The 20,685-nt window shown below is 35.6% G+C and overlaps 2 protein-coding genes across 3 annotated transcripts; both read right to left on the bottom strand.

The window, feature by feature from the left end:
- Positions 1 to 4,433: 4,433 nt before the first annotated feature.
- On the bottom strand, positions 4,434 to 7,556 carry LOC119988678. Of its 2 annotated transcripts, XM_038833808.1 has the most exons (3): positions 7,169 to 7,556; positions 6,941 to 7,135; positions 4,434 to 4,747 (listed from the first exon to the last, which is right to left on the bottom strand). In XM_038833808.1, the coding sequence occupies exons 1-3, from the start codon at positions 7,496 to 7,498 to the stop codon at positions 4,616 to 4,618; spliced, it is 657 nt and encodes a 218-aa protein (XP_038689736.1). In that variant the 5' UTR covers positions 7,499 to 7,556; the 3' UTR covers positions 4,434 to 4,615. The 2 variants fall into 2 exon arrangements, with proteins under 2 accessions (XP_038689736.1, XP_038689735.1); XM_038833807.1 differs by having other exon boundaries at positions 6,941 to 7,556.
- A 9,275-nt stretch (positions 7,557 to 16,831) lies between these two features.
- LOC119989832 (titin homolog) lies at positions 16,832 to 20,459 on the bottom strand. The gene is made up of 3 exons (XM_038835563.1): positions 20,236 to 20,459; positions 19,626 to 20,087; positions 16,832 to 17,143 (listed from the first exon to the last, which is right to left on the bottom strand). Exons 1-3 carry the CDS (start codon positions 20,455 to 20,457, stop codon positions 17,012 to 17,014), a joined length of 816 nt encoding a protein of 271 aa, XP_038691491.1. The 5' UTR covers positions 20,458 to 20,459; the 3' UTR covers positions 16,832 to 17,011.
- Between the last annotated feature and the right edge of the window lie 226 nt (positions 20,460 to 20,685).

Genomic DNA, 20,685 nt, shown 5'->3' with positions numbered 1-20,685 from the left:
AAGTAGAATAGGGTTCTCAAGAAAAATGTTGAAAGCAATGAATAAGATTAGAAACTAAGATGGGAGATAGCCAACTGGTACACTGAGAAGCTGTATATTAAGAGAAGATAAGCTGTAAATTAAGAGATGAGCTCCTTGAAAGGTCATAAAAGCGTTTGAGTCGTACAAGATGCAGAACCAGCACAATGGGAGGCCGGTTGAGGGGAAGTCGAATTACTTTCGATGAAAATGACAATAGGAAGACAGAATCAAGGAAAACTAATAAACAAATCTCGAAATCCAAACAAACAATAGCGTAAATAGTGTAATAAAGAAAAATCGAAACAACGTACCAATTTTTTTCCCGGGCGAGCATGAGCCAAATGTGATGACCCCCCTGGGCCCCCACGCATAATCCAAGGCCCAACCCTCACACCCACGAATGGGCCGGGCTGTAGCCAAGGCCCTCATGGGCAGGGATAGGGGGAAGAGAAGCCCATCCCATGAAAACCTTGGTTACAGTGGGAAGGAAGCCCTCCCACTTAAGTACTACGTTGGCATGCCCACATCTTCCGATGTGGGATCATGACAATACCAAATGTGATGACCCCCCTGGGCCCCCACGCATAATCCAAGGCCCAACCCTCACACCCACGAATGGGCCGGGCTGTAGCCAAGGCCCTCATGGGCAGGGATAGGGGGAAGAGAAGCCCATCCCATGAAAACCTTGGTTACAGTGGGAGGAAGGCTCTCCCACTTATATACTACACTGGTATGCCCACATCTTCCGATGTGGGATCATAACAATACCCTCCCCTTCAAGACCAACGTCCACGTTGGTCGAGCACCATGGCCGGCCCCTCCGGCAGTACAGTCGGGCCGCAGCCACACACCATACCAGTTTTTCATGGGCTCTGGTGGTCAATACCCCGTGGGTCGAGCACCATGGCCGGCCACTCCGCAGACGCGGCCCCAAGGTCGGGGTACTGGACTCTCAATGAAAGCACCAAATGTGATGACCCCCCTGGGCCCCCACGCATAATCCAAGGCCCAACCCTCACACCCACGAATGGGCCGGGCTGTAGCCAAGGCCCTCATGGGCAGGGATAGGGGGAAGAGAAGCCCATCCCATGAAAACCTTGGTTGCAGTGGGAAGGAAGCCCTCCCACTTAAATACTACGTTGGCATGCCCACATCTTCCGATGTGGGATCATGACAGCGCCTGACAGTCCTGACCCATTTTTTGGCGACGAGCCTGATAGTCTTGTGCGATTTTTTGGCGACGAGCCTGAGATTCTTGCGCTATTTTGTCCCGGAGAGCCTGAGATTCTCGCGCGATTTTGTCCCGGAGAGTCTGAAATTCTTGAGCCGATTTTTATCGGAGAGCCGAAACTTCCGCCATTAATTCCTCCCGACGAGACTTCGACTGTTTAGCCAGTTTTTCATGGTGGGCCGAATCGGCGACCACCGATTCGGCCCAGCGAGCATTCAAATATTCTACGAATTCAGGGGATTGGATGATCTCAAGCCATGATCTGCAGACAGACTTGCATTGAGAGAGGGTTTTGGTGGAGAGCCTTGCTAGGATGTCCAAAACTATATCATACGGAAGCGTAGAGAAGAAATCAGTACTATTCCTTGACTTGGAGTTGTAGCAGCCACACATCTTTTCCGTTCAGAGGTAACGCAACGGAGGGAAGGGAGTTCATAGTTGGTTGTATTTATTTAATAATGAGTCAAATTTAACCCTAATTCACGTCGATTTAAATTAGGAAACCTTTTGATTTGTTTTCTTTTATAGTTGGCCTTGACTTGCACAAATATAAGTAGATTGATTAAGTCTTGATTTTATTTCTCACAATATCATATCATATCATATACATAGTATGATTATTGAATAAGATAATGATTTTGGTGTCATCAACTTTTAGGAAAACTCTATGATTACTATGTGGATTAATGAAAAAGATTAATTTTTATTTATTCAAATTATACACAAACACGCAAAAAAACATGTATTAATTATTGATTTAATTAGAACAAATAAAATCATGCATAACCATTACAGAATGATTCCAATTTAACGATTTCTTTCCTATTTTAATTTATCAATTGATTTGTGTCATTAAAGTTGATTTCCTTTCACACTTAATTGCTAAACGGCTACCAAGAACCAATGTAAGAAAATAGCAGTAGAAAATTCCTTACTGACGGTGTCTCCCGTGATGAGGAGAATCGAGCGGCGTACAAAGCTGTTGTAACTCTTAAGCCTTCTATGCTAACCCAATTTTATTTACTGTGTAAAATTTATTCAACCTTCATTCAACTTACTTTCAAGATACAGCTCCTTATGTAGGAAAACTAGAGAGCTTTGTTTATTCAATAACTTGCAATGATTTTTCTTTTCATCACCCATGCATCTCTTTTTAATAATACGAAATTAAATCATAAATTGAATGTGTTTTCCCCTCATCTGTTTCATATAATCCAAAAAGTTACCCATAAATTGATTATGTTTTCAGAGTTGCATAGCGTTTCATTTCTTGATTTACTTATTAATTTTTTCATCTTTTTCATTGGTTGTAGGTATAATTTGTGGTGGTGTTGTGAGGAGGAGTTGCTGGTAGTTGGTTTAACTCAGTTGTGGCAAAGATGGGAAAATAAAGTGGTAGTTCTTCAGCTTTGACACAAGAAAAAGATTTGTATCTGCTATGCAATATTCATTTTGTAAAGGTAAAAGTGTTCCAGAGTTGGAAAAAGAGATGATGCGTAAAATGTCCAAGTTTAAAGCTCGAACAAAAAACAAGAAAGTGATACCTCTTTCCTTTTAGCTCTTCGATTTGCTCTACAAGGCTCTCTGTATTTTTTTGGGTCTTTCTTCTTACTGCTTGCAAGTAAGTGTTGTATTCAATGCATTCAATATCAATTTAAAAGAAAAAGAAAATGATCTCTTATAATTCCAAGTGTCGTATTCAATGCATTAAATATCAATTTAAAAGAAAAGGAAAATGATATCTTATAATTCTACAATTTGAAACGGTGCTTTCAAATCTATGGATTAAATATCAATTAAAAAGATAACAGAAAAAAATGTGATGTACACTCTTTCTGTGGAACCTAGAAAATGAGATAATGGGCCGAACCCAAATAATTGGATTGGTGGGAATTGGCTTTTGTCCAATCATTGTTGGATCTCCTGGAGACGGCCCATTGGGCCAGTTTCTTTTTCTTTTCTAGATATTAATATTATAATATGTTAAATTGGATATTACATAAACGGAAGCACTACATGTCCATAATTTTGATGTTCATAATTGTCCATAATCTAGGTGGCATGAGGAGAATTATGGGGGATCATTTAGTATTAAATGGTGCCCCATACTTCTCCTCATACCATTTAGATTATGAACAATTATAGATATCAAAAATTATGGACATATATCATTTTGGTTACATGAATAATCGTGGGGAAATTTAATCTATACACCAAAAAAACATTATCTTTACACAATTTTTAAATTTTTGATAATTTATATAAATATCCTCATATACAATGACATATTAATCCTTTTAAAGCAAAATCATATTTTATGTCCTTAAACCTCAACGATGCCTCCTCCTCCCTCCCTAACAACCTCGACGACCTCGATTTGCTGCTCAGATATGGTGTACTCCATCAATCAACTGCTATTGTGCTTTCTTAGCCCGGTCCTAGTTTCTCCTAGAAAAAAAAGAATTTCCCATAGATTTTTGGGGTTCTCCAAAAAACCCGATGCTTTCTTCGTCCTCTCTGAGTTCTCCTACTGAACTAGCCAAGCATTAGATTTTTAGGGTTTTTTTTATTTGGAATATGTTCACGAGAAGAATGCTCTAAAATTAGTCCACTAGTTATTGAATGTTGAAGACGATTTGTGGCTTTTGGTTTGGGAATTTTGCATTGAATTCGGTTGTTGGTTTTGGAGATTGGGATTGATTTGGATAATGAGGCTTTTCAGAAGTTCTAGTGAGGAGGAAGAACTTTGATCTTTCTAATTTTTAATTTTAGCATTATTTTTTGTTTTTTGTATACCATATGTGATTTTTTTATTTTAGTTTTTAATTTTAAATTTAAATTTTTATTCTGCCACATTTTTTTCCTTTAAAAAATGACATGTCAATGCTGATTAGATTAAAATTGCCACGCGACACTCTGACGAAACTCCGACATCCCTGTGTCATTTTCTGGTCAATGATTGACCTGTCTTGAGAAAAAATACAACAATGAATGAGTTTAAAACTTGATGATTGAGTTGAATAAAGTCTTATCTTTTGATGATTAAATTGACTATTTTCCCTTTTGGTGGGTGCTTTGCTAATATTTTTAATGTTGTATAAAATCAGGGTAATTTAATATTTTTACTATAATTCTGTGTAGACTTATAACCTTTTGATGTAAACTTAACATGTTCAAAAAGTGATGTAAGTGTAATGTTTTTGTACTCTGTATAAAATTTCTCATAATCGTGTCATGAGAAAATTGGTGAAAAAAGGGCTTATCAAATGAAGCCCATGAGTTCAAGGCTTATTCTAAGCAATCATAATCAAATAAAGAGAAGGCTTGTAAGTCTTGGCTGCTAGGAGATAGGAGAACTAATAGTCAAAGATCAATTGTAAATGAAAAGGAAGACAAAATAGCAGTGGGAAAGGAATGAACATGTCCATCCAGTTTTATTTGGAGCTGTCTTTGATCCGTCTCAGAAGAAGTTTCGTGGCAACTCAACTCAAGGACCTGTAGACACCCAAGAACAGCAAAAAAAAAATTAAAAATCAGAAAAGAACAAAGACCATCTTACCTCTTGGATATAACATTTCAGAGTTCAACGTTAATTAGATCAATGAAAATCAAGCAAATGTGATCGTGATTGGGCTAATAGTGATTGCCTTGGCTGGAAAGTAAAAAAAAAAATTATATATATTTTCAAGGCCAGAAGTGAACCAGAAGAAGATTTTCAGGAGAATGAGCAAAAGAAGAAAGAAGATGATATGGAACCAAGATATGAACAACCAGAAGAAGAAAGAAGACCATATGGGACCAAGATGTGAACATGCAGAAAATAAAACTGATGGTGTGATGGTTCTAAGGAAGATGAGAAATATAGGATAGAAGATCAGGGGCCAGGCACTGGGGAAGCATGTCCATTTGATAGCATTGGTGGTGTTGTTGATTCTGAGGAAAATGAGGAAAAGAAAGTAGACCAGAGTCCAAGAAGTGAACTAGAGCAAGACAAGGGAAAACAAGATAAAGAAAGAAGTTTGATGAGACGAGAAATGAACGAGAAAACCCAGATCCATTAGCTTTCATGTCTGTTTCTCATGAGATAGTGATTCTAAGGAAAAAATGGAAGAGAGAATAGAAGATCAGAGACCAAGAAGTGAGGCAGAACAAGAGAGATTCAGGAATGAAAATTTTGAGCCAAGAACTGAACCAGCACGAGCAGACGCATTTTCTTTGATGTTGCTATCTGGTGTGGCAAGAGAGATTGGCTTCTGGAAGAACTTGCGCTCTCCTGGTTCATCAATGAATAGACCCCATTCAACCCCAACGATGTAGCTAAAAACTCTCAAGACAATGTGGTAAGCAATGAAGAAGATCAGAAACTAAGATGCGAGATGGCAAACTGGCACACTGAGAAGCTGCATAACATAGATGTCATGAAAGCGTATGAAGTACAAGATCAAGCGTATGAATTCAGGGATTGAATTCAGTTTTTGAGGCAAAAATATTCAAAGAGAGATGGAAAGAGGCCTTTGAATGTGGATACTCCTAAGATCAAGGAAGAAAGTGTGTTTGAATAAGCAATTAAGATATGGGAATAGGGTTGATCAAGCTCTTTAGACTGACTTGTTAGGCTAAGGACATAAAAATTACGGGATGCTTTAGAATTAAATTTCGGTAACCATTTTAAACAGATAATTTTTTTTGTGACTGCAGAGAACATCTTCGCATTTTAACAATCACATTTATTCTATCACAACAAACACAGAAATCCAAACAATTTCGAGAAACAATACTTGAAAAGTAAATCAGCACACCGAATCTTGTGATTGGCTATTGAATTTTTAGACAAGCTACTGGTTTTTGAGACACGAAAGCACCGAATCTTGTGATTGTTTTGTTGTTTGACAAAAAAATGTTCGACTTACCACCATTTACACCCTAACTTACTGAGATTGCAACCTTAGAGAGCAGTATTAACAATGACTTGGATGATTTCATTAAGAATTGACTATATATCAATGATCCTGTTGGATAATTCAGTGATTTGATTCAGTTTTTGAGGCACAAAATATACAAAGCGAGCTGGAAAGAGGACAGTGAATGTGGATACTCCTAAGACCAAGGAAGAAAAAGTGCTTGAATTAGCACTTAGGATATGGGGATAGGAGTGGTCAAGCTCTCTAGATTGACTCGTTAGACCTAAGGGCACAAAAGTTGCAGAACATCTTTTAAACAGATAATTTTTTTGTGATTAAACAGAACATCTTTGCATTTTAACAAGCACATTTGTTCTTTCATAACAAATACAGAAATCCAAACAATTTCGAGAAACAAAACTTGAAAATAGAAACAGCGTGCATGAGCATGGTTAAGTAGAATAGGGTTCTCAAGAAAAATGTTGAAAGCAATGAATAAGATTAGAAACTAAGATGGGAGATAGCAAACTGGTAAACTGAGAAGCTGTAAATTAAGAGAAGATAAGCTGTAAATTAAGAGATGAGCTCCTTGAAAGGTCATAAAAGCGTTTGAGTCGTACAAGATGCAGAACCAGCACAATGGGAGGCCGGTTGAGGGGAAGTCGAATTACTTTCGATGAAAATGACAAATCGGAAGACAGAATCAAGGAAAACTAATCAACAAATCTCGAAATCCAAACAAACAATTGCGTAAATAGTGTAATAAAGAAAAATCGAAACAACGTACCAATTTTTTTCCCGGGCGAGCCTGAGCCAATTTTTCATCGCGAGCTTCAGCCACCAATTCTTCCCGAAGACTTTGACCGATGTTTTCACTGCGCGCCTGATAGTCTTGTGCGATTTTTTGGCGACGAGCCTGATAGTCTTGTGCGATTTTTTGGCGACGAGCCTGATAGTCTTGTGCGATTTGTTGGCGACGAGCCTGATAGTCTTGTGCGATTTGTTGGCGACGAGCCTGATAGTCTTGTGCGATTTTGTCCCGGAGAGCCTGAAATTCTTGAGCCGATTTTTGCCGGAGAGCCGATGATTCAGCCATCAATTCCTCCCGACGAGACTTCGACTGTTTAGCCAGTTTTTCCGGGCGGGCAGAATCGGTGCGAGCATTCAAATATTCTACGAATTCAGGGGATTGGATGATCTCAAGCCATGATCTGCAGACAAACTTGCATTGAGAGAGGGTTTCTGTGGAGAGCCTTGTTAGGATGTCCAAAACTATATCATACGGAAGCGTAGAGAAGAAATCAGTACTATTAATCCTTGACTTGGAGTTGTAGCAGCCAGACATCTTTTCCGTTCAGAGGTAACGCAACGCAACCAAAGAGTAGGGAAAGAGTAGGGAGGGAAGGGAGTTCATAGTTGGTTGTATTTATTTAATTATGAGTCAAATTTAACTCTAATTCACTTCGATTTAGATTAGGAAACCGTTTGATTTGTTTCCTTTTATAGTTGGTCTTGACTTGCACAAATATAAGTAGATTGATTAAGTCTTGATTTTATCTCTCACAATATCATATCATATACATAGTATGATTACTGAATAAGAGAATGATTTTGATGCCATTATATCAGCTTTTAGGAAAACTTTATGATTGTCATGTGGATTAATGAAAAAGATTAATTTTTATTTATTCAAATTATACATAGAAACACAAAAAATATGTATTAATTATTGATTTAATTAGAACAAATAAAATCATGCATAACCATTAATATAATATGATTACTGAATAAGAGAATGATTTTGATGTCACCACATCAGCTTTTAGGAAAACTCTATGATTGTCATGTGGATTAATGAAAAAGATTAATTTTTATTTATTCAAATTATACACAAACACACAAAAAATATGTATTAATTATTGATTTAATTAGAACAAATAAAATCATGAATAACCATTACAGAATGATTCCAATTTAACGATTTCTTTCCTATTTCAATTTATCAATTGATTTGTGTCATTAAAGTATCATGCATAACCATTAGAGAATGATTCCAATTTAACATTTTCTTTCCTATTTCAATTTATTAATTGATTTGTGTCATTAAAGTTGATTTTGTTTTTCTTTCACACTTAATTGCTAAACGGTTATCATATAATTTAATCCATTAATTGGACCATTATTCCATACACAACCTCACTCATTTCATTAATGTTGATTTTATTTTTCTTTCACACTTAATTGTTAAATGGTTACCATATAATTAAATCTATTAATTGGGTCATTATTCCATACATATTCTCACTCATGTCTTCTATGTTTTCATAAAATATGTTTATCAAAACATAAAGTACATTTTATTACACAAAGACACAAAAAATATGTATTAATTATTGATTTAATTAGAACAAATAAAATCATGCATAACCATTATAAAATGATTCCAATTTAACGATTTCTTTCCTATTTCAATTTATCAATTGATTTGTGCCATTAAAGTATCATGCATAACCATTGGAGAATGATTCCAATTTAACAATTTCTTTCCTATTTCAATTTATTAATTGATTTGTGTCATTAAAGTTGATTTTGTTTTCCGTAATGAGGAGAATCGTGCGATGTACAAAGCTAAGCCTTCTATGCTAACCCAATTTTATTTACTGTGTGAAATTTATTCAACCTTCATTCAACTTTCAAGATAAAGCTCCTTATGTAGGGAACACAGAGAAGGGGAAAAAGTGATTACAATAAAAATACGGTAACACTAGTCATACATAACCAAACATACATAAGTGTCCATAGACACATGTGGCATGCCACATGTACACACTGACATGGCAAATTCAAAATGAGAAAAAAAAATTTGAGAAATAAAATGATGAAACGAAACGCAATACAAAAAGAACAAAAAGGAGAGATATCTCTCTCACTTCTCTCATGTCTCTCTCGACTCTCACTTCTCTCTTCTCTCCCTCTTTCCCTTCTCTCTCTCAACCAATCTCCATATGCAACCTTTCTCTATCTCCAACCACTCTTCACCTGCAACCTCTCTCTCTTCATCTTCAGTAGATGATGCCGTAGATCTGGTGACGAGGAAGACGACGACACTACTGTTAGATGGTGATGAGGAAGCCATGGAGAAGCACTAGTGGAGGTTGGTGGTGGTCTTGAAGATCTATAAAGGTGAGACCTTTTAAAGCAAGGGAAGAAAGTGTCAAATTTCCAAAAAAAAATGATTTTTTTTTTAGGATTATCACTTAGAATAGTGAAGACATTTGATTTTGTAGAGTAAAGATCTTGATTTTGTTACAAAATTTTGATTTTGTTTGGGAATCGATTTGTAAATTGGAGGCCAGATATTGTGTAATTATCAACCTAAACCATGTAATCAAGGCCAGATGTTGTGTAATTATACCCCGAAACAATGTAATTAGGACCTGTATAAAATGAGACAATCATATATTCATAATTTGGTTTGTTTACGTTTGTGGGTCGCTACTGTTCTTTCTTGATTGGTTGGTCGCAGTTCTTATTTGCGAGGGCGGCTTCAATTATTGCGCCCACTGTTTGGAGTCTTCCATATTGTGGCTTTGGTGTTTGGGGTCTTTCATGTTGTGGGTTTGTTTATCTTTGATGCTTGTGTTGTTTTTGCCTTAGAGCTGGTTGGGGTGCTCTCCTATTTCTCTGAATGTTCAAAGCTCTATTCGAAGTAAATAATTACATTATTTCAATGCATAATTACATATTGATATTTTTAATTACACTATCCTAATGCGTAATTACATTGATAATTTTTAATTACAAAACAATAGTGAAGAATTACATTTTTCTAATGTGTAATTACATTATTGTGGTTTACCTATACAATTCACCATATATTACACAATTCACAATATTCCAATGCGTAATTACACATTGATCATTTCTAATTACATTATTGTGATCATACTTGCACAATTCACAATATATTACTCTAATGACACTACTGTTAGATGGTTATGAGAAACAGAGAAAGCACTAGTGGAGGTTGGTGGTGGTCCTCAAGATTTATAAAGGTGAGACCTTTTAAACCAAGGGAAGATGACAACTTCAACTACTGCGCCCGTTGTATGAGGTCTTCGATGTTGTGGGTTTATTTGTTCTGGGTCTTCCATGTCGTGGCTTTAGTGTTTGGGGTCTTTCATGTTATAAGTTTGTTTATCTTTGATGTTTGTATTGTTTTTACCTTAGAGCTGGTTGGGGTGCTCTCCTATTTCCCTGAATGTTCAAAACTATATCCGAAGTGAATAATTACATTATTGCAATACATAATTACATATTGATATTTTTAATTACATTATTCAAATGTGTAATTACATTGATAATTGTTAATTACAAAACAACAGTGAATAATTACATTATTTCAATGCATAATTACATATTGATAATGCAATTACATTATTGTGATTTAATTACATAATTCACAATATATTGCTCTAATGTCATAATTAAAAATTATCTCCTCAAAATTATATAACAATCCATGAAATCATAAAAAAAAACCAAGTTCAAAACATACAAATATAAAAAAAAAACCAGTTTAGTGATAACACTGAGTTTATTTTATTACAATTCTAATAATGTCTATGATACTATATTAGTATTAATTACACTCTTTATTATAATTCTAATAATATGTCTATTAAATTATTATATGTCTCTTGAAGAAAACCAAGAAATGAAGCAGGGCTATGTTGCAGAGATGTCAGATGATGTTGGAGAGAGAATAAGGAAAAGACAAGATGAAATCAGGAGAGAGAAGCGGGAGATGAAAAAGTAACAGGAGAGAGAAGCGGGAATCTTGATTTACTTTCATTTATCTTGATTTTTTTTTCTCCAAAATATCTAGTTGGATAGCTGACCTGACTTAACACCTGGGCTACGGATATTTATGGGCACAAATTCTAGGGATGTTTAGTGTTTTCCATAAAAATATGGAAGGTTACAATGAGAAACAGGTACCTACTGAAACTGAAAGCAATCTTTGCAATCATAGATGTTTACTGTGAATTTCTTTTTGGATTACAACTTTTAATTCTTTTAATAATAGTAGGGAATCCATTGGAAGAGGAAGAATAATCTGATGAGAAGTCCAATTTTGAAGTGAATCATGATAAGGAAGATGAATGGAAAACTATTTGAAGTGAATCATGATAAGGAAGATGAAAGGAAAACTAGAGAGCTTTGTTTATTCAATAACTTGCAATGATTTTTCTTTTCATCACCCATGCCTCTCTTTTTAATAATACGAAATTAAATCATAAATGAATGTGTTTTCCCCTCATCTGTTTCATATAATCCAAAAAGATACCCATAAATTGATTATGTTTGCAGAGTTGTCTAGCGTTTCATTTCTTGATTTATTTATTAATTTTTTTTTCTCTTTTTCATTGGTTGTAGGTATAATTTGTGGTGGTGTTGTGAGGAGGAATTGCTGGTAGTTGGTTTAACTCAGTTGTGGCAAAGATGGGAAAATAAAGTGGTAGTTCTTCAGCTTTGACACAAGAAAAAGATTTGTATCTGATATGCAGTATTCATTTTGTAAAGGTAAAAGTGTTCCAGAGTTGGAAAAAGAGATGATGCGTAAAATGTCCAAGTTTAAAGCTCGAACAAAATACAAGAAAGTGATACCTCTTTCCTTTTAGCTCTTCAATTTGCTCTACAAGGCTCTCTGTATTTTTTTCCCTTTATAGTTGTTTGGTCTTTGTTCTTACTGCTTGCAAGTGTTGTATTCAATGCATTAAATATAATTTAAAAGAAAAAGAAAATGATCTCTTATAATTCTAAGTGTCGTATTCAATGCTTTAAATATCAATTTAAAAGAAAAGGAAAATGATCTCTTATAATTTTGCAATTTGAAACGATGCTTTCAAATCTATGGATTAATATCAATTAAAAAGAGGCTAAAGTATTATTTATATACTCCAACTATCCATGTTTTCTCGATTCTACCCTTAAATTATGAACTCAGTTATTTCTATCATTTCAAAAAAATTTCCATTTCTATCCTGAGTCACAATTCCAATGAAATTTTCGGCAGATTTTGTTGATTTGGCTTCAAACTCTGACAAATTAAACTCATGGATCAAATCTATCTGAAAACAAATTCAAAAGAAATTCAAAAACTGAATTTTAAAAAATCAAAAAACGATTTTGAGAAAATCAAAAACTGAACTACTGCCAAATCGAAAAAAAAAATCTGTGTTCTTCACTTCTTCTTGAATTCGACTCCCCACCGACGATGGATCTCACATACTTCAACTCTCCACCGACGTCATAGTGCGAGCCACGGGACCGGCAAAACCAATCATTAAAGTTCAAATAAGGGTTCTCTCCTCTCTCTCTGATAGTTCTCTAATTGGTAAAGCTAGGTCACACAAATTTGAGATCTTTGTTTGGTTTAGAGTCGTCCCCTTCTACTTTTTCTTCGGCCCGCTGAAAGAAATATCGTGGTTCGGGACTGTGCTCTCCCTTACTGGCTCATGAGTCTGCTCTCGATCTGTTCCTCTGATCTAGGCCAATATTTTCCTTGCCTCTTTTAGCTATTGGATTAGGGATTTCTTTCGCTCCCTTAATGGGTTTGTCAGGTTGGGTTTGAGGTTCTTGGTGTGTTCTATGAGGTTATTGGATCTGTGTTCTTGAGTTCTTCTAATAGTGTGTTCAGGTGGTTGTGTTGATCTGTGGGTTTTGTTGATTGTTAACATATGTGGGTTTTATTGATTCTTACAGGTTCCTCTTTTGTATTTTTCATCCAAATTCATGGTTTGTTGGTGTGTTGTAATTGCTGGAGAGTCATTGCCGAAGATGGAATCGTGGTTTGATAAAGGAAGAAGAGGAACAGTAGAGAATTGGAGAGAAAAATACATATTTTTTTTATTTCATTTGATGTGTAAAAAGTTGATTAATTTTTTTTTACTTCTCATCACTCCACATGTACAGTTTGCCGGAATTTGAATGCCACATCAGCACAATCCATCAGAAGTTTCACCGAAAATGTGACTCATGATAGAAATGAAAAAATAATTGAAAGTTCAAGGATAATTTAAGGATAGAATCGAGAAAACATGGATAGTTTGAGGATATAAATAATACTTTTGTCAATAAAAAGATAACAGAAAAAAAGAGAGAAAGAAATGACCCTTATCATCCTACAATTCGAAATGGTGCTTTTACATCTATGGTTAAATATCAATTAAAAAGACAAAGAAAAAAGGAAAAGAAAATGACTCTTACAATCTTGGATTATTTATTGTATTAAATATCAATCAAACGGCGCTTCAAAGCTAAAGACAATCTTGCAAGTCATTTTTCCTTTGCTATTGAGAAATATATGGACTTACTATGTGGGAGTTTTTTGTCATTGATTTAAGTTGGTTTGTAAAGTATTGGTTGGGGAGGGTTTGTTTTGTATTGGCTTGGTTTAAAGCCATGTGTGGGAGTTTTAGAAATTATGTGTGGGAGTTTTAGAAATTAATGATTGGCTTGGTTTAAAGCCATGTGTGGGAGTTTGAGACATCATTGACTTTGATTGTTTCTTTTAACATACAATTACTCATACATCATTTATTATAAACACATTTTTATTTTCTATGTAATTAGAAAAATAGCAAGAATTGCAAGTAATAAAAATTCACAATACAACAAAACAAACCCAAGAAAGGATTGAGCCAACAGGACCTGAAAAATTGATGTTTTATTGTGTTGGTAGGGCTAAGGGCAAAGTTGACATATGATTTGTAAGGTGAGGATATATTTGGGTATTAATTTTTAAACCAACATGAACCCACCAATTTGGTGGGTTGTAAAAGTGGATCAAAACCTTCATTAATTGGTTTCTCTTGTTTTTTAAAACCAATACAAACCAATCATTTAAAATGTTAAAAAAAACTATCACACATGATTAAAATGAACCAAAACTAAACTAAACAATGAAAACCAATGAAATCTTAACTCCCACACATAAGGCCTTAGTCTTTTTATAACCCTTATAACTATAAAGATATGTATCTATAATATGTTAACTATTAACGTTTGAACACATGCAGTTATTTTAGTTCACATATGTCTGATGAAAAAATGCTAATTTAAAATTAATTGTGGACTCGATTACTTAATGCTCTTTTTTTTAGAATTTATTAAAACATCACTTTGTTTGCAGCCTTATGATTAAGTGACGTTCTCAATTTAACTAATTTATCATTCTATTTACATACTTTCTTTGAAGTATTCTGAAGAAAATGATAACACCATAAACAATTGCAAATTATAAACAACCAAAAAATTAAAATGTATTATATTTGATTAATGAATTATCTTTTTTTAGTTTATTATTTGAAAAACACAAATTGCAATTCGCGCGGGCCAAGCACCTAGTATTGTATACCTTCAAAATGGTAAGTCCTTCCCTTCATTATGAATTCAAACGCCGAGCAAAAATGACAACCTTAATCTCTTGAATTCGGCTTGCATGATCATCTAAAAAGGGATCGTCATGCTTGAACATCTTATATAAACATATTCGATTTATCAATATTTATGATAGAACAACCATCAATATATATATATACACACACACGTAAAATTTCAGCTCGAACAACCATCATTTTGAGCCACCTAATGATTCAGATAAGAAAACAACCTAATTTTGACCCCTACTTAGAGGTAGAAATACAAAAAACAAATATGAGATTCTTCATCATTTTCCAATACTTCCCAAGACTATTTCTTATATTTCCACTCTCATCGCAAATTATCAATGCCGCAGGAGTTGTGACAGAAACGGCATGGGCAAGAGCTGCATATAACCTTATACTTTACATGCTGGCAAGCCATCTAAGAAGAAAATCTTCATATTTCCTAGTGAATTTTGAATTAGGGATGAAGAGCTGAACCTACGGTATTTTTCATTTTTATGGGTTATGGAAGTACTGAGAACAACAGAAAATGATTTGCATGTCAAACTTCACAAACGATAGGAGCTGCTGTCCGAGATTGGTAAGGTGGGTTTATGTGTAAACTTAACAATATTATTCTTAATATTGTACAAAACAATGGTATATTGGTGCTTTTATTGATATTTTGTGCGTAAACTTATTAATTTTTAGTGTAAACTTATAATGTTATAAAAATGGTATAAAGATAGTAGTTTTGTGATATGTATATAAAATTTTCCCAATATATAATTAGGACATGTTAATGGGCCCGTTTTATGATGGGCTTCAGATTTAAATAACAAACCCATATATATCATAATTTTTTTTTGAGAAGAATAAATTCATTAAGAAAAAGAAACAGTTACATACAAAGTTGACGGTCCCTCACAACAAGGGCCTCAATCTGCACAGGGCATACAACCCTCCAAACCTGACTCCCACCCTCAAACCTTGCCATACGAGCAAGATAATGGACTACAGAGTTATGGGGAATATGTTTACATTGCACAACCCCATGGGCGGACATTAACTATTTAGCCTCTATTACAAAGTGAACTTGGACTCTAGGAAATCATCCTAAGTAAGTGCATGAACAACGTTGGTCGAATCAATCTCCAGAATGAACTCGTGAAAGCCTGCAGCCAACGGACATCTCAAGGAGCAAGTAACAGCCAAAAGCTCTGCAAACATTGGATCCACCCTCCCAGGCATCCTATTAAACAAACATAACAGCGGGGACCCATGATGATCTCTCAATGTGGCGCTCACCCCAACAAAATTCAGCTCCAGAAAAATCACACCATCCACATTGAGCTTAAATGTGCCCACCTCGAGCACCTGCCATCCTCGCACCCTGCCCTGGCAAGATTCTCCTTGAATTCGGTTGTTGGTTTTGGAGATTGGGATTGATTTGGATAAGGAGGCTTCTCAGAAGTTCTCGTGAGGAGGAAGAACTTTGTTCTTTCTAATTTTTAATTTTAGAATTATTTTTTGTTTTTTGTATACGACATGTGATTTTTTTTTATTTTAGTTTTTAAATTTAAATTTAAATTTTTATTCTGCCATGTTTTTTTTTTCTTTAAAAAATGACATGTCAGTGTTAATTAGATTAAAATTGTCACGCGACACTCTGACGAGACTCCGACATCCATGTGTCATTTTCTGGTCAATGATTGACCTGTCGTGAAAAAAATACAACAGTGAGTGACCGAGTTGAGAAATTTTAAAACTTGATGATTGAGTTGAATAAAGTCTTATCTTTCAGTGACTAAATTGACTATTTTCACTTTGGTGGGTGCTTTGTTAATATTTTTAATGTGGTATAAAACCAGGGTAATTTAATCTTTTCACTATAATTTTGTGTATAGACTTATAACTTTTTGATGTAAACTTAACATTTTCAAAAAATGATGTAAATATAGGGCTTGTTTGGTTACAATTTTCAAAACTGTTTTATGTTTTTGAAAATTCAAACGGGATTGAAAATTAGTTTGGATGAGTGTTTTTAGAAACTGTTTTATAAAATTGAAAACTGTTTTTGGTTTTTAAAAACTAAAAAACCAAAACTGTTATTTGAAGTTTTGTAAAATTCTTTCTTGTGTTCTCTTTCATCTTTCCTCTTTCTCCGTGCAAAATCCTCTACCAAATGAATTTTGTTTTCATCATTATTTCTTAAAATTGTTTTCAAAATCTAATCTTAAAATCAATTTTCCAAACACACCCATAATGTTTTTGTACTGTGTATAAAATTTCTCATAATCGTGTCACAAGAGAAGTGGTGAAAAAGGCCTTATCAAATGAAGCCCATGAGTTCAAGGCTTATTACAAGCAATCAAAATCAAATAAAGAGAAGGCCTGTAAGTCTTGGCTGCTAGGAGAACTAATAGTCAAAGATCAATTGTAAATGAAAAGGGAGACAAAATAGCAGTGGGAAAGGAATGAACATGTCCATCCAGTTTTATTTGGAGCCGTCTTTGATCCGTCTCAGAAGAAGTTTCCTGGCAACTTAACTCAAGAACCTGTAGACACCCAAGAACAGCAAAAAAAAAATAAAAATCAGAAAAGAACAAAGACCATCTTGCCTCTCGGATATATCATTTCAGAGTTCAACGTAATTAGATCAATGAAAATCAAGCAAATGTGATCGTGATTGGGCTAATAGTGATTGCCTTGGCTGGAAAGTAAAAAAGAATTTATATATATTTTCAAGGCCAGAAGTGAACCAGAAGAAGATTTTCAGGAGAATGAGCAAAAGAAGAAAGAAGATGATATGGAACCAAGATACGAGCAAGCAGAAGAAGAAAGAAGATGATATGGAACCAAGATATGAACAACCAGAAGAAGAAAGAAGACCATATGGGACCAAGATGAAACTGATGGTGTGATGGTTCTAAGGAAGATGAGAAATATAGGATAGAAGATCAGGGGCCAGGCACTGAGGAAGCATGTCCATTTGATAGCATTGGTGGTGTCGTTGATTCTGAGGAAAATGCGGATAAGAAAGTAGATCAGAGTCCAAGAAGTGAACTAGAGCAAGACAAGGGAAAACAAGATAAAGAAAGAAGTTTGATGAGACGAGAAATGAACGAGAAAACCCAGACCCATTAGCTTTCATGTCTGTTTCTCATGAGATAGTGATTCTAAGGAAAAGATGGAAGAGAGAATAGAAGATCAGAGACCAAGAAGTGAGGCAGACCAAGGGAGATTCAGGAATGAAAATTTTGAGCCAAGAACTGAACCAGCACAAGCAGGCGCATTTTCTTTGATGTTGCTATCTGGTGTGGCAAGAGAGATTGGCTTCTGGAAGAACTTGCGATCTCCTGGTTCATCAATGAATAGACCCCCATTCAACCCCAACGATGTAGCTAAAAACTCTCAAGACAATGTGATAAGCAATGAAGAAGATCAGAAACTAAGATGCGAGATGGCAAACTGGCACACTGAGAAGCTGCATAACATAGATGTCATGAAAGCGTATGAAGTACAAGATCAAGATGTAGAACAATAACAGTGGGAAGCCGGTCGAGGGACGTCATATTACTTGGATGAAAATGAACAAATGGATTTTGATCATGCACATAAGATACAGGAAATCAACGATGATTTTGATTCTCATGTTGCATAGGAGAAGACAGAGAGTCCAATGACGGACTCGAATGAGCATTGGACTCATTTTCGATAAAGAGATTGCAATCTTAAAGAGCACTATTAACTGACTGGGATGATTTCATTAAGTATTGGTTTCATATCGATGTTCCTGCTTGAGAATTCAGGGATTGAATTCAGTTTTTGAGGCAAAAATATTCAAAGAGAGCTGGAAAGAGGCCTTTGAATGTGGATACTCCTAAGATCAAAGAAGAAAGTGTACTTGAATAAGCAATTAAGATATGGGAATAGGGTTGATCAAGCTCTTTAGATTGACTTGTTAGGCTAAGGACATAAAAATTACGGGATGCTTTAGAATTAAATTTCGGTAACCATTTTAAACAGATAATTTTTTTTGTGACTACACAGAGCATCTTCGCATTTTAACAATCAAATTTATTCTATCACAACAAACACAGAAATCCAAACAATTTCGAGAAACAATACTTGAACAGTAAATCAGCACACCGAATCTTGTGATTGGCTATTGAATTTTTAGACAAGCTACTGGTTTTTGAAACACGAAAGCACCGAATCTTGTGATTGTTTTGTTGTTTGACAAAAAAATGTTCGACTTACCACCATTTACACACTAACTTACTCAGATTGCAACGTTAGAGAGCAGTATTAACAATGACTTGGAAGATTTCATTAAGAATTGACTATATATCAATGATCCGGTTGGAGAATTCAGTGATTTGATTCAGTTTTTGAGGCACAAAATATACAAAGCGAGCTGGAAAGAGGGCAGTGAACGTGGATACTCCTAAGACCAAGGAAGAAAAAGTGCTTGAATTAGCACATAGGATGTGGGGATAGGAGTGGTCAAGCTCTCTAGATTGACTTGTTAGACCTAAGGGCACAAAAGTTGCAGAACATCTTTTAAACAGATAATTTTTTTGTGATTAAACAGAACATCTTTGCATTTTAACAAGCAAATTTATTCTTTCATAACAAATACAGAAATCCAAACAATTTCGAGAAACAAAACTTGAAAAGTGAAACAGGGTGCATGAGCATGGTTAAGTAGAATAGGGTTCTCAAGAAAAATGTTGAAAGCAATCAATAAGATTAGAAACTAAGATGGGAGATAGCAAACTGGTACACTGAGAAGCTGTAAATTAAGAGATGATAAGCTGTAAATTAAGAGATGAGCTCCTTGAAAGGTCATAAAAGCGTTTGAGTCGTACAAGATGCAGAACCAGCACAATGGGAGGCCGGTTGAGGGGAAGTCGAATTACTTTCGATGAATGAAAATGACAAATAGGAAGACAGAATCAAGGTAATCAACAAATCTCGAAATCCAAACAAACAATTGCGTAAATAGTGTAATAAAGAAAAATCGAAACAACGTACCAATTTTTTTCCCGGGCGAGCCTGAGCCAATTTTTCATCGCGAGCTTCAGCCACCAATTCTTGCCGAAGACTTTGACCGATTTTTTCGCTGCGCGCCTGACAGTCCTGAGCGATTTTTTGGCGACGAGCCTGATAGTCTTCTGCGATTTTTTTACGACGAGCCTGAGTTTCTTGCGCGATTTTGTCCCGCAGAGCCTGAAATTCTTGGGCGGATTTTTGCCGGCGAGCCTGAGTTTCTTGCGCGATCTTGTCCCGAAGAGATTGAAATTCTTCAGTCGATTTTTGACGGCGAGCCGAAGCTTCAGCCATCAATTGTTCCCGACGAGACTTTGACTGCTTAGCCAGTTTTTCTCGGCGGGCCGAATCGGCGGCCACTGATTCGGCCCAGCGAGCATTCAAATATTCTACGGCCAATTTTGTCGCCTCCAAATATGCAGCGTTTTCAGATTGTTGTTCCTCCGGCTGCTCATATCCAACATTGGAATCCAAGTTTTCAGCGTTTTATTAAGTTGAGAATACAATCCCGCAAATATATATATATAAATATATATACGTCGCTCGTCGGGTAGTATATATATATATATATATATATCGGAAGAACAGAACGTACCGGTGTATGGTGGTCATCCAGCTCTTCCTGTGAGGCGAAGTGGAGAGGCCACGGTGATAAAATGGGAATTCGAGGCTCAACCGGGCGTCCAACGCTGGTGATGGCGGATTTGAGTGAAATTGGACGGAGAGAAGACGGTGGTAGAGTAACCACCGGTGGTCTCCTTCCTCTTTTTTTCTCCTCCAAGAAAGAAAGAAGAAGGGTGTATGAGGTGTAAGGCATGTTTGCTTAGGAACAAGATACTAGAATTTCTTTCCGGTCCAAATATATGTGTTAAGGTTAACACGAGAAGTAGACAGTCTAGTCTAGTCTAGTCTAGTAGTCTAGTCTAGTCTAGTCTAGTCTAGTAGTCTAGTCTAGTCTTTCCCTGAAATTCAAAATTAGAGCCCTGTGTACGGTTTTTTTGTGGGTTTTTAGTTGAGTACGTGGGTTTTCTTTTGGGGTCGAGTA

The sequence above is a fragment of the Tripterygium wilfordii genome, chromosome 21 (assembly GCF_013401445.1).
Source record: "Tripterygium wilfordii isolate XIE 37 chromosome 21, ASM1340144v1, whole genome shotgun sequence".
Lineage (NCBI taxonomy): Eukaryota > Viridiplantae > Streptophyta > Magnoliopsida > Celastrales > Celastraceae > Tripterygium > Tripterygium wilfordii.
The sequence above is the reverse complement of the archived record's forward strand: the minus strand, read 5'-3'. Positions and strand labels throughout refer to the sequence as shown.

What these genes read in the sequence shown, in the direction of transcription:
- LOC119988678 (XM_038833807.1), bottom strand. Translation starts at nt 7,498, where the DNA reads ATGTCTGGCTGCTACAACTCCAAGTCAAGGATTAATAGTACTGATTTC. An exon ending in CTCGCCCGGGAAAAAAATTG is followed by an intron (nt 4,748 to 6,940) that starts GTACGTTGTTTC and finishes GGGTGTCTACAG; the next exon opens with GTCCTTGAGTTGAGTTGCCA.
- LOC119989832 (XM_038835563.1), bottom strand. Translation starts at nt 20,457, where the DNA reads ATGCCTTACACCTCATACACCCTTCTTCTTTCTTTCTTGGAGGAGAAA. An exon ending in TGGATGACCACCATACACCG is followed by an intron (nt 20,088 to 20,235) that starts GTACGTTCTGTT and finishes GGATATGAGCAG; the next exon opens with CCGGAGGAACAACAATCTGA. An exon ending in CTCGCCCGGGAAAAAAATTG is followed by an intron (nt 17,144 to 19,625) that starts GTACGTTGTTTC and finishes GGGTGTCTACAG; the next exon opens with GTTCTTGAGTTAAGTTGCCA.